Source organism: Lepidochelys kempii, chromosome 25 (genome assembly GCF_965140265.1).
Source record: "Lepidochelys kempii isolate rLepKem1 chromosome 25, rLepKem1.hap2, whole genome shotgun sequence".
Classification (NCBI taxonomy): Eukaryota; Metazoa; Chordata; order Testudines; family Cheloniidae; genus Lepidochelys; species Lepidochelys kempii.
In genome coordinates this window covers 9,088,940-9,102,413 of record NC_133280.1, presented here as the reverse complement: position 1 = coordinate 9,102,413, position 13,474 = coordinate 9,088,940, and the positions used below count along the sequence as shown (strand labels likewise).

At 57.1% G+C, this 13,474-nt stretch overlaps 1 protein-coding gene across 1 annotated transcript; it reads left to right on the top strand.

Annotated features, from left to right (window-relative positions):
• Nucleotides 1–8,754: 8,754 nt before the first annotated feature.
• On the top strand, nucleotides 8,755–10,362 carry LOC140903402 (perilipin-3-like). The gene is made up of 4 exons (XM_073324686.1): nucleotides 8,755–8,937; nucleotides 9,309–9,496; nucleotides 9,674–9,877; nucleotides 9,970–10,362. The coding sequence occupies exons 1-4, from the start codon at nucleotides 8,784–8,786 to the stop codon at nucleotides 10,360–10,362; spliced, it is 939 nt and encodes a 312-aa protein (XP_073180787.1). The 5' UTR covers nucleotides 8,755–8,783.
• Nucleotides 10,363–13,474: the final 3,112 nt, after the last annotated feature.

Genomic DNA, 13,474 nt, shown 5'->3' with positions numbered 1-13,474 from the left:
TGCAGCTGGCCACATAAAACTTAGTCCCTCAAGTGGGACTGCAGTGGCTGCATCTTTATTGAACCAGAGGCATTTAAAGCTCAGGTTTAATGCAACCACCCACTTGACAATAGGTGGGCACATGACCATGTTGGGGAAAGGACCTCTAGAGAGGGAGGGCAGGGGGGATGCAAAGGGGTTACTGCTGATGTAGCAAAGACTGTCCTGGTGTTAGGAGGCATGGGACCAGTGCTGGCCAGCTGTAGCTTGCTGAGGTCTGTCCCTTAGCACAGCTGCTGGCATTGTTGTCTGGCAACCAATATTAACTCCACTGTGATAGATTCAATGGGTATTACAAGTAACAATTAGTGTGTAGGCTGGAGCTTGGAGGATGAAAATAAGATTTCCTCATGGTCCACACGCATGGCTCATCTTCCTCTCAGGAGCTTGAGGCATATCCTCTGGCGTAAAAACAGCCAGCACCCAGAAAGTATCCTGACCAAACTAAGGTTACACAGGCAACCAAATTCTCTCTACTGTTGAAATTTTAATGTATGTGGCCTGTAAGGGCTCTATGGAAGTGCCTCATTCAAGAGTTCACGCTCTTGTTCTCTATATGAAAACATCTATCTACCCCTAAACTTTCTATAGGATGTGAATCTAGACCAAATTATTTTTTTTTTGGGGGGTGGGAGGGAAGGTTTTCAAAGTCACTTTGAGGTAGTTAATCAAAGACGCATGGAGTCTCAATCTCTCAGACCCCTTGTTAGCCTTAAGAACTATCTGGACAACACCAAATGGTGCCTGCAGGGAGTTTGATCTCCATTATATAATTTTGGTTGAGTTCTGGGTTTTTGTTCCACACGAGAGCTTTCCGGCCTGCTTAGCTGAGGAAGACCTCAGCTTCTGCTCTCTAGGCTCATCTATGAAGCCGTGGTTGGTTGGAGAGCAGAAGCCCTGTCTGACATGGTCTAGTTAGCCTGAGCCTCTGAACAACTCAGCCCCTAAAGACCAGGATTTTCACTGCACCAGCTGGTGCTTTGTGGAAGAGCAGAATGTGGCCCGGGGCTGGGCCATAAGTTTAATAATTACCAAGATTACCTCGGTAGCAATAGGTGCTGGTTTGCGGCACTGTGATGCAACTACACAGGCTCATGATGACTTAGGGTCCTTTCTGGAGTAGCTGCAGGCTTATCAAAGAGCAGATGCCCTGAACAGTCTCTGGGGTGACCACCACCACCTTGGACAAATAGCTCGTGTGGCTGCTTAAAGGATTTGGCTGCTCCTTAGCTGAGCAAAAGCGCTGTCTACCAGCACGGCAGCTGCTCTTCTTTCGTATTTGTCCTGCAGTAACACTTGGAGTCTTGGTCCACACCTGAGGTTCTGGTCCACACCTAGCCTGTTCTGCTAGGTGCTCACCAAACAAAAATGCCTTTAACAAGCTGCTCTGCCAGGCATCTGGGTGTTTTCACAAAGAGCCTCCTCCTGCAAGAAAGCAGCCCTGGCTGGGTTGAAGGTACTTCCTTGATCAAGAACTGGGAAAGGAATATCCCAAATCGCTAGGGTGAGTGAGCGAAGATCACTGCACACAGCATAGCTACTGCAAAAGCAAGGAATGGAGGTGTTAAGGCAGCTAATGTAACATACCTTTGTGCTCCTCCAGCTAGACTCGCACATCTGCAGTGGACCAGCCCCTATTCAGCACATCACAACCAGGGAGGTCTCGTTCTTTGGAGGCTAGAATTGGGGATGTAAATGAATCATCAGGTTGCAAACAGAATGTTTGTGCTCAATAAGAGAAGTAAATGGGTCCATAGGCTAAGAGGACACAATGTCTGAGCCAGCTAAGATAAGAGGGAGAACACACAGTGAACTATTCACTATGAATGAGATAAAAAAGGAAGTTAGGAATGTGGAGAGGAGGTAACGGGGAAGTCAAACTGTGGTGGAAAGCCTGTGCTGTGCAGGGATTGCTTCCTCCAGAGTAACCCAGCCAAAAATGTGTAATGCAAGGTATAGTCAATGCAATGAGCTGTGTATAAAGGGAGAAGGTTTCGCTGTAACTTGGGAGTTATGATGTACGCTGCTGCCATCCCTCAACCCCGTGTTTGAGTCTGATCAACTCGGTGTAGCACAGCTGTATACCATCAGTACCTGAGTTCTTGGGAAGCCAAGTGGAAAGAGAGCGCAGAGGGAATCCCAACATGGGGGGGTGTGGGGGGAGCAGCCTTCCACTCAGCATCTCCTGGTGGAGCTGTCTCACTTGGCACACATAAGAATTCATAGGGCCAGAGCATGAGGCTGACTCGTCTAGCTGGAAATATGGGATAACAAGGTTCAAGGCTCTGCTCTGCCCAGTCTGGAGCAAGGACTGGAAGCTGGGTCTCCTAGGCCCCAGCTGAGAGCTCCAGCCACTGGGCTACTGCTGTCATGGGGCAGGGGGCAGTTCTTGGATTTATTTATTGTCAGAAAAATTTCAGTGGTGATGTGCACTGGAATGAAAGTGAATTTCAACACCCCTGCCCCATGTTCTCAGGCGATGGGACGGTGGTTTGCCAGGCAGCCCTCATTCTAGCTTCCTGGATGCTGCTCACGCCCCGTCCACTGCATTTGCGGCTCAGTGTGCTTAGTAGCAGGAGGTGTGTCCACTGGAAGTCTGCCCAAAGCAGGAGCGTGCTGATCTCTGCATTCTGGGGAGGGGAGCAAAGGGGGGGGCACTGCCTCTGGTTTCCTGAAAGGGCCAGGAGAGGCTGGAGCAGTGACACTGTGATGAGTCACGCCATGTCATAATGACTCAATAGCATGATGCAAGCTGCTGCCTTGGAGCTGGGTGGATTCCTATCAGGGCCTAGGTACCTGCTGGACAGCAGCCCCACTGGGCTCGGGGCTGGAACAGGCCTTTCCAGCCCCTGGCCAGATGAGCAGAGACCATGGCTGAGTGTGAGTAGAAATGATTTTTCGAAGGCAAAGTTGACACTCTGATTACAAAGAGTCTGGCATGAACTGGTCTCCTGAACTGAACTGCCTTCTGCTGCCGAATCTCCATTGACTTCCCCCCTTCTCGCTGCTCTAGGGAGCAAGTTAATGTCCTTGGCCCTAAAACTTCCCCTAACGATTGGCCTTCTCGGCTCCAGCCGGGCTCACCCACCTGCTGCCGATGTCCTAGGAGACACTGAGCAGACGCAGCCTCCTCTCACTGTTTCATGCACCTGTGCAATATACTTTTCGGCCATAAATTAACATTTGCTAATTAGCAGTAGGAGCGAGCATGAGCTGACTGCCAGGAAGCTGTGTTTTCCTTGGGCTGCGTGACGGTAGGGAGGAGCGTCTCTTGAGAGCAGTGGGAAGACCCAGGCAAAGGCCCAGCTAGGAGCCCTCCGCAGCACCAACTTCTCTAGCACCGTCCATCTGGCAGAGTGCAAAGCCCAAGGGGCCACCCGCTCATTTCGTCTGACCTCCTGTATAGCGCAGGCCGTCAACCCCGCCCCGCGCCCTATACCCTCCAGCCACCGTGAGACCAAAACATTCCAGCCCAGCAGAGCCTAGCCCAGGGGTCGGCAACCTTTCAGAAGTGGCGGGCCGCGTGTTCATTGATTCACTTTAATTTAAGGTTTCGCGGGCCAGTGACACATTTTAACGTTTTTTAGAAGGTCTCTCGCTATAAGTCTATTTATTATATAACTACACTATTGTATGTAAACCAGGTTTTCAAAATGTTTAAGAAGCGTCATTTAAAATTAAATTAAAATGCTGATCTTACGCCGCCGGCCCGCTCAGCCCGCTGCCAGTCTGGGGTTCCGTTCACCTAGGCCGGCAGCAGGCTGAGCGGGGCCAGCAGCCGGGATCCCGGCTGGCAAGGGGCCGGCAGCCAGAACCCCAGAATGGCAGGGGCCTGAGCAGGGCCGGCGGCTGGGACCCCAGCTGGCAAGAGGCCGGCAGCCAGAACCCCAGAATGGCAGGGGCCTGAGCAGGGCCGGCGGCTGGGACCCCAGACCAGCAGTGGGCTGAGCAGGGCCTGCGGCCGGGACCCCAGCTGGCAAGGGGCCGGCAGCCAGAACCCCAGACAGGCAGCGGGCTGTGCAGGGCCGGCGGCTGGGACCCCGGATGGCAAGGGGCTGGCAGCCAGAACCCCAGACAGGCAGTGGGCTGAGCAGGGCCAGCAGCCAGGACCCCAGACAGGCAGCAGGCTGTGCAGGGCCGGCGGCTGGGACCCCAGACCAGCAGTGGGCTGAGCAGGGCCTGCGGCCGGGACCCCGGATGGCAAGGGGCTGGCAGCCAGAACCCCAGACAGGCAGTGGGCTGAGCAGGGCCAGCAGCCAGGACCCCAGACAGGCAGCGGGCTGTGCAGGGCCGGCGGCTGGGACCCCAGACCAGCAGTGGGCTGAGCAGGGCCTGCAGCCGGGACCCCGGCTGGCAAGGGGCCGGCAGCCAGAACCCCAGACAGGCAGCGGGCTGTGCAGGGCCGGCAGCTGGGACCCCAGACCAGCAGTGTGCTGAGCGGCTCAGTCCACTGCCGGCTCCTGCCAGCCAGGGTCCCGGCTGCCGGCCCCGCTCAGCCCGCTGCCGGTCTGGGGTCCCGGCCCTGCCCACGTAGAGTGGGTACCTACCTTCTCCCTGGTTCTCGCCCATTCTCTTCCTCTCTCTGCACTGAGCTGAGGGTGGGAGAGCACTGAGCACAGGGCTGGGGGTGAAGGAGCAGGCTGGGGGATGGGGTGCAGGTCTGGCCAGGAGCTAGAATGAGGGAGGGGGCTCAGGGTTGGGGCAGGAGGTTTGGGTGTGGAGTGCTTACCTGGGCAGCTCCCATTTGGTGCGAGGGGTGCAGGTGGGAATGTGGGCATGGGTGTGTGCAGGAGCTCCCGTTTGGTGCTCAGGGTGGGGGCGGGAATGTGGGGGGTGCAAGAATCAGGGCATGGGGTGTGGGGGGGCTGGGTATGTGTGGGTGGTGCAGGAGTCAGGGCAGAGGGCTGGGGTGTGTGAGGAGGGTGCAGGAGTCAGGGCTGGGGGGGGCTGGGTATTTGTGGGGGGTGCCGGAGTCAGGGCTGGCGTTGTGGGGGGGTGCAGGGGTCAGGGCAGAGGGCTGGGGGTTTTTGAGGGGGGTGCAGAGGTCAGAGCAGAGGGCTGGGCGGTGTGGGGGGTTCAGGAGTGAGGGTAGAGGGCTGGGGGTGTGTGAGGGGGTTCAGGGCAGAGCAGTGTGGGGGGTTCAGGGGTCAGGGCAGAGCGGTGTGGGGGGGTCAGGGGTCAGGGCAGAGGGCTGGGGGTGTGTGAGGGGGTGCAGGGGTCAGGGCAGAGGGCTGGGCGGTGTGGGGGGGGGTTCAGGGGTCACAAGCGGCTCACGGCAGGGGGCTGGAGGGGATATGCCGATTCCACCCCCTTCCCCAAGGTCCCCGGAGCAGAGAGCGCGCTGCGGCCCCGCTTGTCCCTCTCCCGCTCCGTAGCAAGGGCCGCCAGCTGATTGACCGCAGGGAGGGAGAGGAGGGGGGCAGGACCCCAGCACCCCGGGAGAAGAGGCGGGGGGAGGGGGAAGCTTGCCTGTCCTGCAAGGAGAGGGCGGTGAGCGGGGGGTGGAGAAGATCAGGCCGGGCCGGGCAGGGGTCCCCGGCAGACAGCAGCGTGCCATTAAAAACTGGCTCGCCTGCCGTCTTTGGCACGCGTGCCGTAGGTTGCCAGCCCCGGCCTAGACTATGATGTGCCACAGGCAGAGAACAGGCACGACCAAGGTGCCCCTGTGCCCTCATCCTGGCACATAACCTGCTCCCCCACGTTGCAGAGGAAGGTGAAAACCCTGCAAGGCCCCTGCTAAACTGACCTGAGGAAAAACTCCTTCCTGACCCCCCAGACGGTCATCGGTTACGCCTGTGCCTGTAAGCGAGCACCAGTCAGCCAAGCACCCGAGAGGGAGAATGCTCTGCACCCCTCAGAGCTCTGGCCCATCCTACGCATATGGAGAAACCCCTGCCAGGGCAGAGGCTGAGTTTACGCACCGGTGTTACAGCAATGCCTTCATCCCGGCGCCGTGGCCTTAACCTAGCCTTTCCCCCCCCCCGACAGTTCTCATTGCACAACACCTATGGCGGCTGTTACCCACAAAGGGACGGTTGGTCTTGTGGTTAAGTGTGACTCAAGAGACCTGGCTTCTATTCCTGCCTCCGCCACCGATGGTGCCCAACCTTGGGCAAGTCGCTAACTCTCGGCCTGCCTCAGTGTGCTCTTCTGATGATGCTCCTGCTTTCTCCTCCCTCTTCACCTGTCTGCTCTATTTAAACCGTAAACCCTCTGGGGGCAGGGACTGTCTCTCAAGGTGGATGTACAGCCCCTAGCGCAACAGGACCCTGTTCTGCTTTCTAGCTAGTCTGGGCAACTTTTTCCCTGACCTGCCTTATCTTCCCCATTCTGTCCCATCAGCAAGTGTGGATGTCACTTTGCCAGCCAGTGAAAATGGACTGAAGGCAGCTTCCTCCGACACTGGACTGAAGACGGCTTCACTAGAAAACAGGGAACAGCAGGTAGGTAGATCCTGGGCATCCTGACAGTGCCACACTGAGCCTGTGAATGGAGATCGATGCGGGGGGGATTTAGGGGTGAGATCCCTTGTACCTAACGAAACACACTGTGCCCACAGTTCAAGTGCTAGCTGTCTGCCCCAGGGCAGTGGCTGGGACCTGGTGCCCGAGAGACAAGGCCCCGGGCTCTTTGTCTTGGGAAGGAGATTTCACCAATGCATGGCCCACTGTGGGGATGGGCAGCTGCCCAAGGCACCCCGCTGGCTTAGAGAAGGGAGAGCCCATTCACATACCCAGACACAGTGCAGGGGGAAGGGCCTTTCGCTCTCCCCATACAATGCCCTGACTCAGAAAGTCCGGACTTCCAGCAGTGTCGCAGGGTCAGAAAGCCCAGGGCCGTTCCCCTGGGTGGGAATGGGAGCTGGTACAAGCCAATCCTATTTCCTTAACTCCCACCCTGGTGGCTATTCTCCTTGGTTTAGTTTGCAGTGAACAGGGTGGTCAGCATGCCTGTGGTCACCCCAGTTTACGAGCTGGCCCCTGCTACCTCCATGCAAGACAGCTGCTCCATCACCGAATCCACCTGCAAGGTGGCAGAGAAAGAAGCAGAGCCCGGCACCGCTGGAGCGCTGACTCTGGCTGAACGGGGATCTCAGAGTGAGTCGTGGGTCGGTGGCCAGAGCTTGGGGAGGAGGAGGGGAACCTGAGAATGAAGCTGGAGCCTGCAGCCCCTGGGAGAAGCCGGACTGGTTTTGGTCCTTTCCCTCAAGTGTTCTTGCACCGTGAGCTCCCAGGAATCAGGGCTGTTGCTGGTCTTCATGTAGAAGACCAGTCTCTGCTCTCTAGGGGCGTGGAAGCATCATTCCGAGCACGGGTAGATCTGATGGAACCAGCCCACTAAAAACATCAGCAGAGCCAGGGCTGCACCGGCGGCAGGACAGAGGAGCTGCCCTGTGCACACTCCCAGTTGCAACCCTAGGAGCATCCTTGGGACAGCTAGTCCGGCCGCGCAGCTGTTATTAGCATGCTGGCTCGAGGACAGCCAGCGTGCATATGTCTCCTGCCCGGATCTGAGGGGGACCCTCTCTGTTCGCCTATCACACTCTGTTACGGACAGGGGCTCAGCCCCACTCCCTGGGGAACAGCTGTTTGAGCAGCAGAAATTCCAGATCTTGCAGGGTATTCACACTCCCTTTGGGAGCTTCCTAGAAGCGCCCATGTGATGCAGCAGAGAGATCACAAGCTGGGGAGTCAGAGGCAGGGCTGGAACGCAGCTGTCTTGCCCCAGAAAGTCAAGTCAAGCCCCAGGGAAGGGGAACCGGGAAGGGGAGGGTGATGCTGGCCCATCTGCAGGGGATACACTGAGCCGGGGGGGCGGGTGAAAAGCTCTAGGCAAGTGCTACGTGTGGCTTGACAGTCATTTAAAGCACAGAAGGTGCCACACGCAGATGCTGCCCCGCAGCCTGTGCCCGCTCCCTCGGTGGCTGCCCAGTGCTCCACAACGGCTCGTTAACCAACCACCCTGCTGTCTGTCCCAACAGCTGGGCCAGCCAAGGAGACCAGGAGCACCGGGCTGGATAAAGGGAAGCTGCCAGCCCCTCCGCAGCCACGCACACAGGTAACCATGTCTGCCTCCGCAGTCTTCCTGGGAAGGGCATCTCCCACTGAGAGACGAACCCAGCCCAGGCACGGGGGACTGGTCGGGCGACCTGCCGTCGGGACGGCCAAACACCGATTGCTATGGTAATGCAGGAACACCGACTGCTGGGAAGAGCTGCCCGTCTGGTACTTACGTGTCCTCCTTTTCCCAAGTCTCTGAGCACCTCACACTCTTTATCCAAACCCCGCCCCGAGGCAGGGCTGTTACCCCATTGTACAGATGGGGAACGGAGGCATAGGCAGGCTAAGTGACTTGCCCAAGGTCCCACAGGGAGTCAGTGGCAGAGCAAGGAAGGACGCTTACACCAGTCAGTCGGGGGAACTCAGACATGGAGGCAGCAATGGGAGCCCCCTTGCCTAGGCAGAAGGGTTGTTAGTGTCTTGGTGTGAGGGCCTCTCCAGGATTAGCAGGGGGAACTTGCCCTCCTGACCCACTGCCCTCTCCCTCCTCTGAGTCACTGCCAGGTCTCTCTCCCTGACCCCAGCTACTCCTGCTTCCAGGTGGTGACAGAGACAACAGAGCCGGTCTCTTTCAAAGAGACAGACGTTATGCTGGCAGCAGCCAGCACGGTGGGCAGAGCAAGGGGCGCAGGGCCCAGCAGTGGCCCCAAGGCGGCCCGGGCCAGCGATTCGAGCCATCCCCACATGTGGGGTGGTCCCCGAGCCGCCATGACCAACAGCCTACGCAGCCTCATGAGCTCTAAAGTGGGTCAGCTCTTCCTCCGCAGCGTGGACAGAGCGCTGGACAAGTCAGAAGAGCTGATGAATCGGTACCTGCCCCTGACGGAGAAGGAGCTAGGTGAGAAGCTGCCCGAAGCACCGCTCTTCTCAGGGGTGTTCTAAAAGGACTGAGTCCCCCAGATCTCAGCACCTCCCCGCTCCCAATGTACCCCCGCACCTGGACTAGGTGTCACCCCTTGCACCTGCCACTCCTGCAGCCGGTGGTCTCTGGACCTGCTTCCCCAAGGAACTCATTAAACGAGTTTCCTGAGGCTTCCTATTTACCTCCTGGGAAGTTGTATAGGCCCAGATCCTCCAAGGGACAGTCTTTGGGCTCCAAACTTCCATTGAGATCAATGGCACTTAGGTACATAAATACCTGTGAGGCTCCGGACCATAGTTCCTGCCTCCTCCTTAATGTGGTGTCCACCTCTCTCTATCTCTCTCCAGCTGCACTCACAATGGAGGGGCTGGACGTCTCCGCAGCAGAGCACCGTACGAAGGGCTGCCTTGTGCGGCTGGGGTCCCTGTCCACCAGCCTGCGGAACCGGGCCTTCATGCTGATCCTGAATAAGCTGAGACAGACCAGGCAGAACACCCACGAGAACCTCGCTCAGCTCCACCAGACTATCAACCTGGTAAGAACACGCCCGGCCCTCTCCTCGGCCTCCCGCCTGGGAGCTGCATGGCCTTGGACTCCGCCAGATCGTGGTTAGCAGGGACGCTCGCTCGCCCCTCCCCGTCCAGCCTCCCTCTCCGCTCTTGGTCAGCTCACTGGGCCCAGCTGACTCCGCGGTGCTTTCTCCACCCTGCAGATTGAACACGTCCAGCAGGAGAAGAAGCTTCGCAGCAGCCAGGAGATGCTGCACAGTATGTGGGGCCAGCGGAGCCAGAAGCAGGAAGGAGGCCTCCGGAGAGAACCAGGGGGCAGCAAGGACAGCGGCTCCCAAGCCAGCAAGAGCACAGATCACCACTCCCCCGCCAGCAGCAGCAAGGGCAGCAGCTCCACGCAGCTAGAGGTACCTTCACTAGAAACAGGGTCGAAAGCCAGCGACTGCGGCGTCCAGGCAAGCCTCACGTCACTAACTCTTCCTTTGCTGTCTCACGGCAGGTGGAATCCAAGACCTTGGCCATGTCCCGTAGCCTGACGCAGCAGCTGCAAGCTACATACCTGAACCTCTTATCCAATGTCAGAGGCCTCCCCACACATCTCCAGGAAAAGATGCAGCAGGTGCATCAGAACATGGCGGAGCTGCATAGGTACTTCTCCTCCGCCAACTCCTTCCAGGACTTGCCCGGCAGCGTCCTAAACCAGAGCCGGGAGAAGGTGGCCAAAGCTTGGGAGGCCTTGGATGAAGTGACGGATTTTTTGTTGCAGAACCCTCCCGTCACGTGGCTTGTGGAATCCTTGGTTTCCCTTGAAGGGGAGCTGCTGGAGACAGAGGAGAAGGATATATTGAAAGTCCTGAAACACTACGAGCCACAGGACTGCAAAGATGACTAGCTAGTCAGTTTCCACGGTCAGACCAACCAAACCCTTTGAGCGGACAGAGACCTAACCCTAACCCTCTACTAGGATCTTCGGTTTTACTCTAGCCCTCATGGATACACCCCAAATGTGACCCCCCCCCCAAGTTAAATAGCAATATCCAATAAACGGATGGCTTTGTCTTCCACACATCCCAGATCTCTTCCAAGCTAAGACAGATGCTGCTAGTTAGCTGGCTTCCTGGTCATTGCAATTAACGGAACACCTAACTAATTCTCTCTCCGGCGCCCTTAGCTTACACGTTTGTACTTGGCACAGTTCTATTCCTAAACGGTAATGCTCCTGGAATGAGTTATGGTTGGTTATTTCACCAAAGAAGGTGGAAGGGTAAGTAGTTGGCGCTCACCGGAGAAGCTCTGCCTTTTAAGAGCGAGCATCCTAGTCTCACCATTAAACTTGACTTCAAATGTGGACATGCTGCGATCTCAGACCCGCAGCCACCGCTGGCCTGGAACCCAACAACTCCCCACCACTGGTTTGGGACCAGAAGTGACGAATACCATAACTAAGCAAGATCACGGAGAGCATTTATTTTTTAGAAGGTTCTGGAATTTGGCCAGGACAGCAAGATTAACGACCTCCCTTCTCTGCTTCCATGGGCCATGAGCTCTCAGAGTGGCAGCCCTACCCATGGACATCTTGATGTGAACCTGGGGCATTGACACGATCATGACTTCCAGAGAAGGGTGTCACCCACTGAATTAGCAGCAGCCGCACTTCCTCCAGCACAGGCGTGTTCAAGGGAGGTGGCCCATTCACGTTCTCCTCTAGCTCGCTCCTGCTTAGCTTGGAGAACTCAGCCAGCAGGTGGTTGATTCCCCACAACGTCCAGGAGATTCATCAGGCTAAGGATGGACCAAAGCTCAACTGCCCGGCCGGCCTAATCACCCTGAAATGCGCACATAAGGAGGAGGGGTCTCGGATTCCGCCCTCCTGTCTCCTTGGGGCTGGGATGGGGCAGGCAGCTGCCCCTGTCTCATTTCCCCTGTGCCCACAACAGTCTCCTGCCCCAAAGTTTCTCCCCCTTTGCTCTCTTATCCCCCATGTTCCATCCCCCACATGCTCTTAGTCTGCTTCGTGCCCCCCACACTCCTCAAATTGCTGTTTCCTACCTAGCTCCCCACCCACGGCCTCCCTACTGCCTGCAGGGCCAGTCTCCGCATCTGCCTTTCCTCTGCCAGAGCCTCACACAGGGACGACGGCACCAACTTGCCTGAGGGCGGCCTGACTTCCCACCTGTTGGCACTACGGGGAGATGGTAGCCACCGTTACCGGGGTCAGCCTCACTTCTGCTTACCAAAGTTAAGGGGCTAAAGAGGCCGTCGTGCTGAGGGCAGCCTCTGGCTTCAGGCCCGTTGACATGGCGGTCATTTTGGCTAAGGGCAAAATTTCAGAGGGAGGCCGAAACCAACAGGGACCCTTTAAAAGCCACCCAAACATCAGGGGAGCTGGCGACATTTCTACCCTCCCCCACCCTGCCACACCCTTTCCAACTGAGTTCCCAGCCCCCAGCCAATTTCATCTCAGCTCCAACTGATGCCCTTCATTTTACACCCTGCTCCCCCCTTCACAGCCCTTCGTACCAATCCCCCATCTCCCTCGCCTGCAGAAGGCAGAGACGGAGTAGCGGGGGAAGGGGGCAGGGCTGGGAGAGCACACCTGTTCTGCCCCACACCCCACGCAGTCCCGAGCGCATAGATAGTCCCCCATCACCAAAGTAACTGACCGCCTCACAATTTCCCCCCCCAACACACACCTGTCGGGCAAGGCAGTGCTGTTACCCCCAGGGTAGAGATGGGGAACCGGAGCAACAAGAGGCGAAGCCAGTCTCAGCAGGAGCCTAGGGCGGATCAGGGACTTGGACCCTGGTCTCTCAAGACTGAGGCTGGTACCCTAACCACTGGGATAGCTTTTCTCCCTAGAGCAGGGACGCCTTTGCAGCTGTTTGTAGGGAGGGGAAGGCCAAGGGAGCACCTCCCTGGGAGGAGCGGTGTGGATCAATGGAGTCTCACCAGCCCCAGGAAGTGCCGTGGAGAATCAGCTAAGGTGATCACTAAGCCTGAGGGCTGCTCTAACTACACCAGGCCCGGGCAGGCCCCTTCTTGGTCCTAGAATACAGGGTGTACAAAGATGGCCTGATATCACCTTTAACCCCCACCCCAAGCATAGGAGCCGAGTAACTAAGAATCAGGCCCTAGTGGTGAAACTCACCCCCATGTAGGTCACCAGTGAATCTGGCCCATTCTTTGCAAAACACGACGGCTGATGTCTAGTGCTCAGCCAAATGCCACCAACCCTTACACAATAACTCGTTGGCTCCCCCACCTATAAAGCCAAAGGGGAGAGAATTAGCAAAGCAAGACTCCAGCCGTGGCACACCACACGGTGCATTGACACACGCTCCCGGTGAGTACGTGCAGCGCTACACGGGGGGGCCAGGTTAGCACGTTCATGAGCGATATACGAACGGCAGCGGCTTCCCACCAACATAACATGCGTCAGGCCAGCACAACCCTTAGCCCTGACTCACACTGACACTACCAGGATGGCACCAGCCTGGTTGCAACGGGCTCTAAGGAAAGAATAGGGCAGTAAGTCTTAGAACTAGGCATCCCCTCTGATTAGCAATCTCAAGCCTTACAAGACAAAGTGGTGTTGCGGGCAAGGGACTAGCCTGAGACTCAGGAGGGCCGGGTTCAATTCCTGGCTTGACCACAGATTTTTTCTGTGCCCTTGGCCACATCACTTAACTTCTCTGGGCCTCTCCCCCTTGTAAAAGAGGGATGATGCTTTTCTGCCCTTCATCTTGTCTGCTTTTAGACTGTAAGCTCTTTAGAGCAGACAGCACTGCCTCTGAAGCTATGGCTCCACTACAAGGCTTTGAACACAGAAGAGCGCTCTCCTGCCGACAAAAAACTTCCGCCTTCCACGAGCAACCGCGGCTCTGTCAGCAGGAGAGCGCTCCTGCTGAAATAGCACGGTTCACACCGGCGCTTTTCCATCAGTAAAACTTTTGTCATTTGGGGGGCGGGGGATGTGGGGGGTTGGGGTTTTTTTTTGTTTGTTT